Raw genomic sequence first — 15,116 nt, forward strand, 5'->3', positions numbered from 1 at the left:
CCCAGCTCTACTGTCAAAACACACAACCATCATCAACAAGGGGGTTCAGATGACCAACAAGCTTGTCTGTGGCCAGAGCCCCATGGATTTTCCTCCACTGCAGATCCCCAGTTCTTTTGGGCACAGTGGGCTCTCTTACCGCTCTTAAAGAACCTCATACAGAGTCTTGCTGCTGACAGTAGAGAAAAAAAGTCAGGCCCTCTTGCCAGTCACCAACAGCTGCAGACACTTGTATCCATGGGAAGGCTGGACGATCATCACTTGGCAATTGGGTCAGTATCCTTCTGGCTGCTGGAGAAAGTGCCTTCAACCTAGAATCAGCAGGTGGCCCAACTTACTCACTCCAGCTGACATGAAGCAGTTCCTGAGGCTCAGTGATGGAACCAAACACATCCTTATGATGGGATTATAAAAGCAAGGGTCCTCTCTCACCCAGGATCCAGCTCCTAGTACTCGAGAGAGTGAGTCCAGCCCCCTACCCCTAGTTCTCCTCAGCAGAGCACACACAGGCTCCCTCCATCCTATACCACCATGGTACAGTAGCCTCTGTGCAGCCTTCAACCTGAAAGCCAAAACCACACTTTCAAGGACCACCAGACCCTGCTTGCCCTCATGAGTAGGTAGATAGGACACTGCAGCCTTAGCACAGTGGTATCCAGTCCAAAAGAAGTCCACCATCAGCCCAGATGGGGCATTTAACATCAATAATTGGTGCCACAAGGTGGATGCCACTAAGCATCCTAAGTTAATGATCAGCACCCTACCCCTATATGACACTAACAGTCTGCTGTAGAACAACCTCCCAATTTATTGTGACCATCTCCCCCAAGCCTAGGTAAATTCCCAGCACCTTCAACCCACATGTACCCCCTACACTAGGCCCCCGGTTAGGCCAGTTGGCATGCAGCCCCTTCCACACTACAAAGCCTCACACGTCCTCCAGTTAACCTTGCCTGAGGATGTCTTTTCAGAATAATGAAGGCTATCCTGCAATTGCGGTATATTCCTCTCACCTCTCACAGTAACATCATCAGCATAAAATGATACAGAGAAGGCAGGGACCTGCTCCATCCTCAGACTCTGACCCCTTTTACTGTCTCTCTCAGTTGTATAAGAAAAGGTTCAATGGATGAGAAATAGAGCTGACCTGACAATGGTCAGCAGCCCTGCCTAACAGCTCACTCAACCCCCTTCCCACCAAACCAGACAATATACATTGAAATACAGCAACTCAATTTAACTACCAGACTGTTCCCTAAATCCTAAATTAGTCCAGGTCTCCAAAAGGTCATGGTCCAAGTGGTCAAATGCTTTCTCCTGAGCCAAGGAAATCAGGCCAAAGTTCACATCACAAAGGCTGAAAAGTTCCATTAGAACTAGATCCATATTTGAGCGTCCTGGTACACAGTACAATAGATGTGCACAATTAATGAAAGATGATCTTTAAGGCAGTTGGCCAGGACCTTTGAGAAGATTTTATCATCATCACAGCACAGAAGTTTTTAATGTCACACAAATCTCCCTTTTTGGGAGAAGGGACAGAAGCCACCCCAGGGGATCGTCCACCCGTCCATCTGGAATGCAGCAGTGCAGGAAAATTGGTTGATCCAGTCTACACTTCTGATCTTAGGCAGGTCTGACAGCAAAGGTTTCATGCACTCATTATGACATGGATCAGCTTTAAATAATGCAGAATAAAATTCTACTGCCCTCTCCCACATTTCCTCCACACGGGAGGTTCATCGGCCATCAGACATGTACAAACCAGGCATCTGTTTAGGATTGTTATATGGAAGAGGGAGGGAGGGAGAGAGAGGGAGAGATACAGAGAGATACAGAGAGAGAGAGAGAGGGCTCTAAAAAGATGATGTTACCCTGGCACTTTTTTTTTTTAATCCATTCTAGACACAACCCAAAAAAATAGCAAACAAAATAGTCCCACATTGTGCATTTTTTATATTTATAAATAGTTTACCATGTTTAAACATTACACACTGACTTATGCTGGATAGTAAATAAACTTGCTAAATTTAAATTAGACATCACAACCCCTGTTCTGATCACCACCGATGGAATTGGCCAAACACGTGTACCTGAAGTGCCAACCTTTGATTATGTTGTGTTGATGTGTGTGTGTGCGTGCGTGCGTGTGTGTGTCAATGTCAGCATTCTCTCTCATTCTATTTGTGCTGGGTGTTTTATTAGGACACTGTCAGAAGAATCAATACACCATACTGTATAGAAAACACACACACACACACACAATGTCTAGATCACTTACAAGGCCACCTGATAGAAAGAACTGTGTGTGTGTTGGGGGGGTGGCAGGGGTTTGCTCATACCTTGACCTTTTCCTGCAGTTTTCCCAGGCGGACGGTGCCCTCGATGATGCGGGTGAGCACACCCTGCTTGTCTTTCTCTAAACATGAGGCCTGAGGAGGGAAAGAGGGGATTACTCAGCTACCCACACACACACAAAAGGAGAGGGGGGAGAGAGTACAAGAAAAAGATGTACAGAAAGAAGCAGAAGAAGCAGAATAAGAAGAAGCAAATGAAAAAAAGCAGAAGAATAGGGAGAGGGAAAAGAAGCAGAATAAGCAGGGGAAAAGCATAAGCAGAAGAAGAAGAAAACAAAAAGAAGATAAAATAGCAGCAGCAGCAGCAGAAGAAGAAGAAAAAGAAGCAGACATAGCAGAAGCAGAAATAGCAGCAGCAGAAGAAGAAGAAGAAGACGAAATAGCAGAAGCAGAAGCAATTGCAGAAGCAGACGCAGAACAAGAAAAAAAAGCAGCAGCAGAAGCAGAAATAGCAGAAGCAGAAGAAGCAGTAATAGAAGAAACAGCAGAATAAGAAATAGCAGAAGAGGAAATAGCAGAAGAAATGGCAGAAGAGGAAACAGCAGAAGAGGAAACAGCAGAAGAGGAAATAGCAGAAGCAGCAGAAGCAGAAAAAGCAGAAGCAGCAGAAGAAGAAAAAGAAGCAAAAAATAGCAGAAGCAGAAATAGCAGCAGCAGAAGAAGAAGAAGACGAAATAGCAGAAGCAGAAGCAATTGCAGAAGAGGAAACAGCAGAAGAGGAAACAGCAGAAGAGGAAATAGCAGAAGCAGCAGAAGAAGAAAAAGCAGAAGCAGCAGAAATAGCAGAATTAGTAGAAGAAATAAGTAGTAGAAGAAGAAAAAATTAGAAGCAGAGGAAGAGGAAATAGCAGAAGAAGAAGCAGAAGAAGGAGGAAAAGAATAAGAAGAAGGGAAAGAAGAAGAAGTAGAAGCAGACACAGAGAACAAGAGTAAATTAGAGAGTTAGAATTGAAGGGTAAGAAAGAGAGAGAGAGAGAGAGAGAGAGAGAGAGAGAGAGAGAGAGAGAGAGGGGGGGGGGTGAGAAGAAACCATTGGAAAGGTCAAAGTTGGGGTTGGTTTCAGGACAGATGGTTTTAGGGCAGCAGGAAAAGAGAGAGAAGAAAATAATAGACCTTTTAATAAATCCCTCCAAAAACCCCAAAATGACAGTCCCAGTTGAAGCTAAAGCTTGAGGTATTATTCTTCAATCAATCTTCAAATGTTTGTGGACACCTTTTCTCATGAATGCATTCAGCTATACCCTAAGTTTTACTGACACAACGTGTCTAGTCCCTGTAGAGAAGTATTAGCAACAGAATAGGACTATCTGGAGCAGATAAGCATGAATCTATCAGCATTATACCGAATACCAGGCGTGGGCTAGAGGGGTATGAAAGCCCCCCAGAGCAGTCAAACTCTGTTCTCTGGAATGATGGTGTAGAGAAAACTTTTGGGATGACCTGAGGAGTTGATGATGAGGTGGTAGTGACACGCTTTTGTCCCTGAATGCAATCAAATCTTCACAGCAATGCTCCAAAAAAAGTAGAAAGGCACAGTAAAGACTGCCCCAAACAGTCAAGACAGCATGATGAGCTAAAAAAAAATTAATACCCTGGATTTTGGAAGAAACAATGAATGAGCAGGTGTCCAAAAACATTTGTCCATGTAGTGTATATTATTAGCTGTTACGTTTGTCAGGCCTTTTTCTCCAGAAAAGCGAGGGTTTACAGCGAGGGTCCTGGAGAACCCCTGTCCTAATTTAGTGTTTACCCTGCTCCTAAGACACCTAATCCAGGTAATCAGATAATTACCAAGCCTTCCTGACTTGAAGGTAATGTGTTAGAGAAAAACACTGCAGAGAAAAATGTGGAGGGCAAGGGGGTCTTCCAGGACCAGGGTTGAAAACCACTGCTCTAAGGCAGGGAGAATCAGGGCAGGTTAAGGTGCTGGATGTCTATGTTTATAAATAAGTTGATAGATCTTGGGGACATACTCATTATTAGAAAGAAGGAGAGTGGTAAGCTAGGCAATAGTAAAAACAATAACACTAGAAAATCAATAGCCTACATGCACTGCAGTAACTGACCAAAGTTTATTGCCATCATTTTCTTATGAAATACAGATGCGACAATTCTGCACTGCCAGAAAGAGTACTTTGAATTCCAATAGAGCTGATGATGAACAATATTAAAATGATAGACTGAAAAATGATGATGATGATGATGATAATGATGATGGAGTATATATGAATGATGGAATATAAACACAGTGACTTAAGTAGACAATGATGATAATGAGGAGACCATGACAATGATCAAGTTGAAATATGAACATAATGACTGAAGGACAATGATGATGGAAGTGTGATATGAAGTTATTAAACAGTACAGTGAGGTTGATGAAGATGGAAAATAAACTTGACAATGATGATGATGATGATTATGGTGGTGATGAAGACTGCATAAGAATACAATGACTGACCTGGAACACTTGTGATTTACTGTGTACACATAGATGACGAAGCTGGTCTATGAACACATTAATGATGAAGCTGGGAGATGAACACACTGATGATGATAATGCTGGGAGATGAACACACTGATGATGATGAAGCTGGGAGATGATGAAGCAGGGAGATGAACACATTGATGATGATGAAGCTGGGAGATGAACACATTGATGATGATGAAGCTGGGAGATGAACACAGTGACGATGATGAAGCTGTGATATGAACACATTGATGATGATGATGAAGCTGTGAGATGAACACAGTAATTATGAAGCTGTGACATGAACACAGTGACGATGATGAAGCTGGGAGATGAACACAGTGACGATGATGAAGCTGGGAGATGATCACACTGATGATGAAGCTGGGAGATGATCACACTGATGATGAAGCTGGGAGATGATCACACTGCTGATGAAGCTGGGAGAGGAACATAATAATGATGAAGCTGGGAGAGGAACATAATGATGATGAAGCTGGGAGAGGAACATAATGATGATGAAGCTGGGAGATGACCACACTGATTATGATGATGAAGCTGGGAGATGAACACACTGATGATGAAGCTGGGAGATGATCACACTGCTGATGAAGCTGGGAGATGAACACAGTGACGATGATGAAGCTGGGAGATGAACACAGTGACGATGATGAAGCTGGGAGATGAACACAGTGACGATGATGAAGCTGGGAGATGAACACAGTGACGATGATGAAGCTGGGAGATGATCACACTGATGATGAAGCTGGGAGATGAACACACTGATGATGAAGCTGGGAGATGAACATAATGATGATGAAGCTGGGAGATGAACATAATGATGATGATGAAGCTGGGATATGAACACGATAATGATAAAGATGAAATTACCATTCTTGGATTTATTTATTCTCTCTCTCTGTAAGAGGTTGATCTAATGTGTTTATAAGTGTTCAGGGAACTCAGAGATCTGTAATTTACTGTGAAGCTTCATGAGATACTATTCCAGGAGCTCCACATACAGTGGCAAGAAAATGCATGTATGTGAACCCTTTGGAATTCTTTGGTTTTCTGCATTAATTTGTTATAAAATGTGATCTGATCCTCACACCAGTCAAGCATATTGACAAATATAATGTGCCTTAAATAATAATAATAATAATAATAATAACAATAATACAATTTAATAATAAGTATTATTAATGATTATTAAAAATGATAATAAGAAGAAAATGAGTTTGCGTGAACCAGAGCTACTTTGACTGATTAAAAACCCTTAAACATTTTAAGTTTGGTCCGCACAAGAAGAATATGCGTATACGAGCCATACCACTTGTGATTTACTGTGTACACATAGATGACGAAGCTGGTCTATGAACACATTAATGATGAAGCTGGGAGATGAACACACTGATGATGATAATGCTGGGAGATGAACACATTGATGATGATGAAGCTGGGAGATGATGAAGCAGGGAGATGAACACATTGATGATGATGAAGCTGGGAGATGAACACATTGATGATGATGAAGCTGGGAGATGAACACAGTGACGATGATGAAGCTGGGAGATGAACACACTGATGATGAAGCTGGGATATGACCACACTGATGATGAAGCTGTGATATGAACACATTGATGATGATGATGAAGCTGTGAGATGAACACAGTAATTATGAAGCTGTGACATGAACACAGTGACGATGATGAAGCTGGGAGATGAACACAGTGACGATGATGAAGCTGGGAGATGATCACACTGATGATGAAGCTGGGAGATGATCACACTGCTGATGAAGCTGGGAGAGGAACATAATAATGATGAAGCTGGGAGAGGAACATAATGATGATGAAGCTGGGAGAGGAACATAATGATGATGAAGCTGGGAGATGACCACACTGATTATGATGATGAAGCTGGGAGATGAACACACTGATGATGAAGCTGGGAGATGAACACACTGATGATGAAGCTGGGAGATGATCACACTGCTGATGAAGCTGGGAGATGAACACAGTGACGATGATGAAGCTGGGAGATGAACACAGTGACGATGATGAAGCTGGGAGATGAACACAGTGACGATGATGAAGCTGGGAGATGATCACACTGCTGATGAAGCTGGGAGATGATCACACTGCTGATGAAGCTGGGAGATGATCACACTGCTGATGAACCTGGGAGATGAACACAGTGACGATGATGCTGGGAGATGAACGCAGTGACGATGATGAAGCTGGGAGATGAACACACTGATGATGAAGCTGGGAGATGAACATAATAATGATGAAGCTGGGAGATGAACACACTGATGATGAAGCTGGGAGATGAACACACTGATGATGAAGCTGGGAGATGAACACACTGATGATGAAGCTGGGAGATGAACACACTGATGATGAAGCTGGGAGATGAACATAATGATGATGAAGCTGGGAGATGAACATAATGATGATGAAGCTGGGATATGAACACGATAATGATAAAGATGAAATTACCATTCTTGGATTTATTTATTCTCTCTCTCTGTAAGAGGTTGATCTAATGTGTTTATAAATGTTCAGGGAACTCAGAGATCTGTAATTTACTGTGAAGCTTCATGAGATACTATTCCAGGAGCTCCACATACAGTGGCAAGAAAATGCATGTATGTGAACCCTTTGGAATTCTTTGGTTTTCTGCATTAATTTGTTATAAAATGTGATCTGATCCTCACACCAGTCAAGCATATTGACAAATATAATGTGCCTTAAATAATAATAATAATAATAATAATAACAATAATACAATTTAATAATAAGTATTATTAATGATTATTAAAAATGATAATAAGAAGAAAATGAGTTTGCGTGAACCAGAGCTACTTTGACTGATTAAAAACCCTTAAACATTTTAAGTTTGGTCCGCACAAGAAGAATATGCGTATACGAGCCATGCCTCACCAAAAAGAGCTCTCAGAGGATCAATGATTAAAAATTGTTGATTTACATGAAGCTGGAGAGGGTTACAAAGTGATTTCAAAAACCTTAGAAATTCACCAGTCTACAGTGAGGCAAACAACCTACAACGGAGACAGGTTTGGACTGAATTTAAAAAGTCACTGAATTTTGAACAGGTGCCCCTTTCTGGAGTTCTGCATGGAATGATCTCAGATTTGCCTTTTTTCTCTGCTCTTTGTGATGTTCCATGCAAAGTAATGCAAACAAATAAAAATGAATACCCAAGAAACCAACACATTTTTGGGAGGTGCATTTTCTGAAAGATGTGCAGGGGTGCCAATATTTCTGTCCAAGACTGTATTTCAAGCAACAACCAGCACATTTCTGTGGCGTGCTCATTGGGCCTCATTTATGAAACATTTATAAGCATGACATTTGTATTATAAAACAAATTTAAAAAATGATCAAATCCATGCAAAGATCAATGTAAACTAGCAACCTGGCAAACACTTCACAGTTGCAGTTCCAGCGTGCCACATACATAAACACATGGAATTCTTGAGCACTTTGTTTTAAAAATTCAGTCATACATATACGCCAAGAACTTATCTCAAGCATTTACGTTTGATAAATGGAGCCCCTGGACACAGGTATCCATACATAAGTATGGAAACTACTCAGAAACCAAAACCAGTTTGGGAGTGATGGATAAATAAATCATCCACACTGGAAAAAGGGGAGACTACTGATGCCTACCAAAAAGACACAAACTGATATAAGCACTTCACATTAAGGATGTGCGTATATCCATATATCTGGTGTAGACAGCTTGGTTACACTCTCCTTCTTTTTATTCTGCACTAGTAGTGCCTGTGTGTGTATATGTGTATGTGTGTGTATGTGTTTAATACCATGTGTATAAGCTGATCTCTCTCATGCGTGGTTTTCTCTGCGAGTGTGACGACGCTGGCGAGGTACTGATGAGCGATCAGCTCCTTCTCTAGAGAGTCTTCAATCTGCAGTTTCAGATGATCTATACGCCTCTGAGCCTTTCTACAGAGAGAGCAGCACAGAGACACACTGAATATCAATTTGTATTTACAGGCACAGGTTTGGGAACCCCTGGTCACATGACATGTTTTGTTGATTTTCTATAAGAAAACCATAACATCCTCAACAGAGATCACAATGCCTGTGTATAATACTGTTAATTTCTAACATATTAAAATAATAAAAAACAACAAAAGCATATATAACCCCCCCCCCCCAAAAAAAAGGCTGACTTATTTAAACCTCCCACCGGCATAACAGTGGTGCCCCACAGGCCATTAATGCCAGAGGGAGCAACGACTACAGAGCAAACGATGTATACTAAAAGAATATGGAATACCCATAATTCATCATGTTTGGTTAAAAAATTCACAAGCAGCTTCTCTGAGGAAGACCAACATTGGACTATTTATCTGACCAGTGTTGCCAGATTGGGCGTTTCCCACCAAATTGGGCAGATTTGAAAGATTGACATCAGGGATTTCTACCAAGCTAACTAGTTTTGCTGCTTAAGTATCAAGAGTTTGATGCGCCTAAAGTTGCTGAGGAAATGACAAGTGATGCTGCATTGCTTATAAAGGTAAGCAAGTTTTTATTATAGAAGTTATGATATCATTTATAAAAAATGAAAACATTTGAATTCTGCCACAAAAAATGATTAACATGAATATACACATGCAAATACAAATATTTTACAATAATACACTAATAATCAATTGATAAATTATATTCAGATTCATTTTTTTTATATTATTAGGCCATGTTTAAGATATTTAATAGGCCCGGTTTATTAATAGGCCATGGTGGTTTGGTTAATAGTTATTGAAATGCTGAACATCTGTTGTTTTTGCTGTTTACTTTTGGGTGGTTTTGGAAACCACTGAAGCAATGTGGCAACCGCCTATGCAACACACTCTGCTGTTGCACAGCAATGAGTTCACACACATAACGATTTGTCCCAAATAGTTCCCTTTCCTCGTCTAACTCTGTTCCCTATAACAGTTCTCTATACAGCGATCTGGATTTCTGCATGTAGTGAATAAGGCACAGGTTCGAACACCGCTAACCTCTACAATGAACACTTTCTGACACCTAATATACACTCTCATAACGTCCCACTATTGTCACCTGAGCCAAGGGTGGTTTTTCCCCACTATTAGGAAGGTGGTTATAATATTCTGGCATGACTGTGTGTGTATATACACATATACACATATGTGAGGGAGAACACTACAGTTGATATGAGGTTTTTCACTTATATGCATGCGAAGGGGGTGTGTACCTATTAGCTTGGCGTGCTAGCTCGAGCTCGCTCTCCAGATGTTTGACGTCTGTGCTTAGGTTAGTTTTTTCCAGCAGCAGTGTCCTCTTCTCAGCCTGCAAGGCGCTCACATGAACCTGTAGCTCGTCTATCTCACTGCTTTTCGTCCTCTCCTCTTCTTCCATTTGTCTGCAGAACACAAGTACATACCCTCATTAGCATGGATATGCAGATGATTGCTCAATTTTAACAAAACAATACCTGCAATTTTACTGTAACATATCAGTGATTAATGATTATTTTTGCGTGGCAGATAGCACGCTCATTCAGCACGCGTGTCAGAGACATCTGCTCATTCTTTGTTTCTTCTGAAATCAAGGGTATTAAAAAGGAAAGTAACTGTCTCTACTGTCCATTGAAAAGGCTTTCTACTGGATTTACTAGAAAAAAATAATTAGATTGGGAGTCACATTAGTCTGTGCATTATTAGTGCTTTCTTTTTTGTGTTGGGGGGGGGTTGAAGGTCAAACCTTCAAGTGTCCTCTGACCTTCAAGCTACTCTTCAAACCAGTACTTTAGACCTTCACTATATGTCCACATGTTTGTGGACACCCCTTCTAATGAATGCATTCAGCTACATTACGTTACATCCATTGCTGACACGGATGTGCAAATTCTCTCTCACACACACACACACACACACACACACACACACACACACACACACACACACACACACACACACACACACACTTGTTAACTTCCAATAGCATTGGACTCTCAGGAGCAGATAAACATGAACCTATTGGCACTATACCTAATGCCAGGTTAGGACTAGAGGGCCATAAAGCCCCCCCCTATATTGAGCTATGGAGCAGTGGAGCTATGTTTTCTGGAATGATGCTCTTTTGAGAGGAGTGGGAGAGCTAGGGATAAGGTGGGGTGACCTCACTAGCACACCGCTTGCTGAATGCAATCCAATCCTCCAAAACTCACCCATACCCATACGTTTGTATAAGGCTGCTGTTCGATGATTATCATTTATCTTCATTTATGTCCATTTTTAGTTTTCTCTGCGGTTTGAACCCTGTAGATGTTCTGTACACTGTGTCAATAGACCAAAAGAAATGCTCTAAATTACTCAGAATAAAGTCTTATTTTACCTTGACCTCCATTTAAAGTTAAGGATGTTTTGCCTTCTCCTGTAAAGTCACCACTTTAGAGATACATGTTTTAACTGGACAGCAACAATATACAGTCTATACAGTGCAATACAGTTCCTCTTCATAGTAAAAGTTCAGTAAAAAACAAAAACGAAAAGAAACTGAATTAGCCACTAATTATCATTTTATTTACTAATTGATTGCCACTGGCTTCCATTCGTTGCTGGCCATCTTGGTTTGCTTTGGGCAAACTGTCTTAACCTTTATTTGGCCTGCACAGCCTTCAACAGATCAAGATTGCAAATGCCTGACTCGGAGTAAACCACACTGTTAATTCCAGCTAATAAGCTAATGCTTAAGTGAACTGTGGTTAGATGAAGCCGCGATAAGGCCACAGCCATTCAGAGCGCTGGAGAATTCATACAAAATCACCAGTATTAGTCAATGTGACCGGTCATTTAATACAGCCATCATAAGACTAGCAAGGAGGACTATGATTTTGTGAGAGTGTGTGTGTGTGTGTGTGCGTGCTGGAATTGAGCTGGCTGCTTTTAAATACTGGGACAATGCATCTCCTTCTACTTTTTCCTCTTAGTCTCTCTCTCACACTCTCTCACACTCTCTCACACTCTCTCACACTCTCTCACACTCTCTCTCTGTCATTCACTCTCTCTCTGTCATTCACTCTCTCTCTCTCTAATCTGTCCTCCCTCTATCTGTCATCTATCTCCCTCTCCTGCTGTATTTGTTGAAATTTTAATGAGTTTCCCCAAAAATCCACTAATGGCTTTTCATGTGCTGCCTGATTAAAGAATATCACAGTATAGTGGCAGAATATTTCCCTTCAGATGAACTCTACGCCTCTCATTCAATCCCCCGCTCTCTCTGAGGCGGAGACACACACACACACACACACACACACACACACACACACACACACACACACACACACACACACTTACAGAACTATTCACAGAGTAGGTTTACAGATTTGAGCAGTTAATCAATTGCAGGAAAAACTTCTCCCCCTTTATCTTTTCTATCTTCATTTTGAGGTCGATGCTAGAGCTCAGACAGTGGAATAAAGAAGAAAGAAAGAAAATCAGACATAAAAAAAAACCAAAATGAACTCCGTTTTTTCTTTCAGTTTTAACTGCTCTCATGGGTGAAGCTTAGAAGGCGGTAGAACAGTAGCTAAGAACTGAATAAATCAGTAAAGGCGTGGGCTTTGGTCAGTTAAGTCCTGTAGTGTCTGTCTGATATGTAATCTCCAGTCTTTATCTGGTCCATGAGCCCCTCCACCTCAAATGCAGCTGAATTATTTAGATATATTATTTTGCTTGCTGGTGTATAGGTAAAAACAGAAGCTTCTGCAGCAAATCAGACAAGTGCTTGAGTGCAGTGTTTCATTATTCTACCTATGGGAGTTGCCTTAACAGAATATCTAAAACATGCAGATGAAAACTTGGCTTCATGTTTTATAGATGGAACCTATTGTGTATTCGTTTTGTGACACTGCATGACAAATGTACAGTGTAAGGTTTTATACTCCTGTGGTGGCTCAGCGGTTAGAGCTCCGGGCTATTGATGACAGGGTTGTGGTTTTGATAGCTGGGCTAAGCAAGCTGCCACTGCTAAACAACCCCATTAACCCACTCTTCTCTTTGGGTGTCGCAGCAATGGCTGCCCACTGCTCCGGGCACGTGTGCTCACAGTCACTGTGTGTGTGCTTGATCACTAGTGTGTATGTGTGTGTTCACTGCATGGATGGGTTAAAGGAGGAGGCCAAACTCCATCCGTCTCCAACACAAATGGTGAATATGGTTGTCTAGGGTTGTGTCTTGTATTGTCCTGTATACTCCAACGACGGTTACCAGGACAGGTGAAGATTAAATGTGTGAATATACTGACTCCATAAACATTCACTTATATGAGCATTGTCTAAAAAACGTGAGCGCCCAAAGAACATTATTAAGAGTTAGCATAGGATTATACCTTACCTACAGGTTAGAAGAATAAACTAATGCAACACATAGGCTAAACTTCATGTTGGTTTAAAGTCACACAGATGGATTTATTAATGGTAAAGTAAGACAATGAATCACATGACTGATAAAAGAGGCAAACACCACATATGACTAACACCTATGAGTAATACTACCTGTAGAGTATCATGGAAATATTGGAGGTTGTATAGCAAAATAGAGAAAGAGAGAGAGAGCGAGTCAGGACTGGGGTTTTTGTGTAAGGAGACCATACCTCCCCCACTGGGATTCTCTTTCTCAGTTCTACTCAGAGTAACTGTCCTTTTATCTTGACCAGATTATTTTCTAAGCATTGGTCTAACCAGCCAGGTTGCATCCCCCCCAACAAAGAACACCCCCCCCCCCTTTAGGGCATGCTGTAACCCCTTTTGAGTTGGGGGTTAGACAGAGCAGGAGGGCAGGATGTAAAGTTTATCATTTCTCCTACAACAGCGTCTTACTTCATATTTATTTTACTTAGATCAGATCCATGTGCAAGTCTGGCCTCTTTCAACTGCTTTTTAATCATTTATTTTTATCTCACTCAGTATGGAAGGCCAATTACCCAATCCCCATTCATGTGATCTCCCTTTATCACTAGAAAAGGTCCATAACACTAGGAGGGTGAAAACTAGCACATGTCTCCTCCAACACATGTGAAGCCAGCAAACATGGCTGATGCAGCATCACTAACGTGCAACAAACTCCCCAGCTCAGATACAGAACAGCTAACAGACACCTGTGCTGAGCAGCATCGCGCTAGTAGTGATGTGGGGAGGAAGTGCCGTCAAACCACCTCTGAGAGAGCAAGGCCAATTGCCCTCTCAGACTCCGACTGCTGATGGCAAGCAGCATGGCCCAGGATTTGAACCACACATACACACACACACATTATATATATATATATATATATATATATATATATATATATATATATATATATATATATATATATATATATATATATATACATATACATATACATACACACACACATTATATACAAGATTCAATATAATTTATTTCAATTTTTATTTTTCCTTAAGTTTGCATCTCTACGTGTACGACTGCCATTTTATTCCAGGCATTTCATCAAACAAAGCTGAGTGAGCTGAATTTGCAGACTTTGAATGGCATAAAGTCACCCAACAGCAATGTGAAAGACTACTGGAGAGCCTGCCAAGACATGAAAGCTGTGACTGGCTGTCAAGGTTTTTTCACCATAGTGATTTTTAAATGCTCTCAAAGTTCAAATATTAGTACTGTATTGTGTAAATTTGAATAATAATGTATTTGCATTATAATTATTATAATGATTTCCATTATTTGAGCAGTTGGTTTTGAGCAGCTGTCATTTCTGCAAATAAATGCTCTAAATAGCAAGATTTTCTTTGGAATTTAGGGAGAATGTTGTCCATGGTTTATAAAATACAACACAAATGTCAATTTCCCTAAAATCATTGCCTATATATAGTAAAACCAGTAGCTGTATATATCTTTCAGATCATCATTTAGTTCTTAATCTGAAGGCATATTATTCAGTAAGAACTGGCAAATATTTCTGCTAGGAAAGAAAGTGAATGTAATCACGAGTAAAGACTGAAAGGTAAATTTAGAAATTCATAAATTTCACAAATGCCTTGATTTTAGAACCCCCATACTGTTATGAGTTATGCTGGTGTAATAAAGACATACCCTCTTTAAGAAACAGGCTTTTCAGTGGTTATTTAGTGAAGACAATGGTAGAACCTGACAACTCAAAGAACATTTTGAATGCTTAAATGTTTCTTTGAGTAATTAAAGGGTTCTTCGCATTGGTGTAAAACCTTATGTATAGGGCCCTACATGG

The 15,116-nt window shown here is 40.7% G+C and overlaps 1 protein-coding gene across 2 annotated transcripts in view; it reads right to left on the bottom strand.

The window, feature by feature from the left end:
* Positions 1 to 15,116, bottom strand: part of cep89 (centrosomal protein 89) — a 167,594-nt gene that overhangs the window by 99,991 nt on the left and 52,487 nt on the right. For both annotated transcript variants that reach the window (XM_072671305.1, XM_072671306.1), the window contains 3 exons: positions 10,102 to 10,269; positions 8,681 to 8,822; positions 2,343 to 2,432 (listed from right to left, as the gene is read on the bottom strand). In XM_072671305.1, the coding sequence (XP_072527406.1) occupies positions 2,343 to 2,432; positions 8,681 to 8,822; positions 10,102 to 10,269 (400 nt within the window). The remainder of the gene's footprint in view (positions 1 to 2,342; positions 2,433 to 8,680; positions 8,823 to 10,101; positions 10,270 to 15,116) is intronic.

This window comes from Salminus brasiliensis, chromosome 25 (assembly GCF_030463535.1).
Source record: "Salminus brasiliensis chromosome 25, fSalBra1.hap2, whole genome shotgun sequence".
NCBI lineage: Eukaryota > Metazoa > Chordata > Actinopteri > Characiformes > Bryconidae > Salminus > Salminus brasiliensis.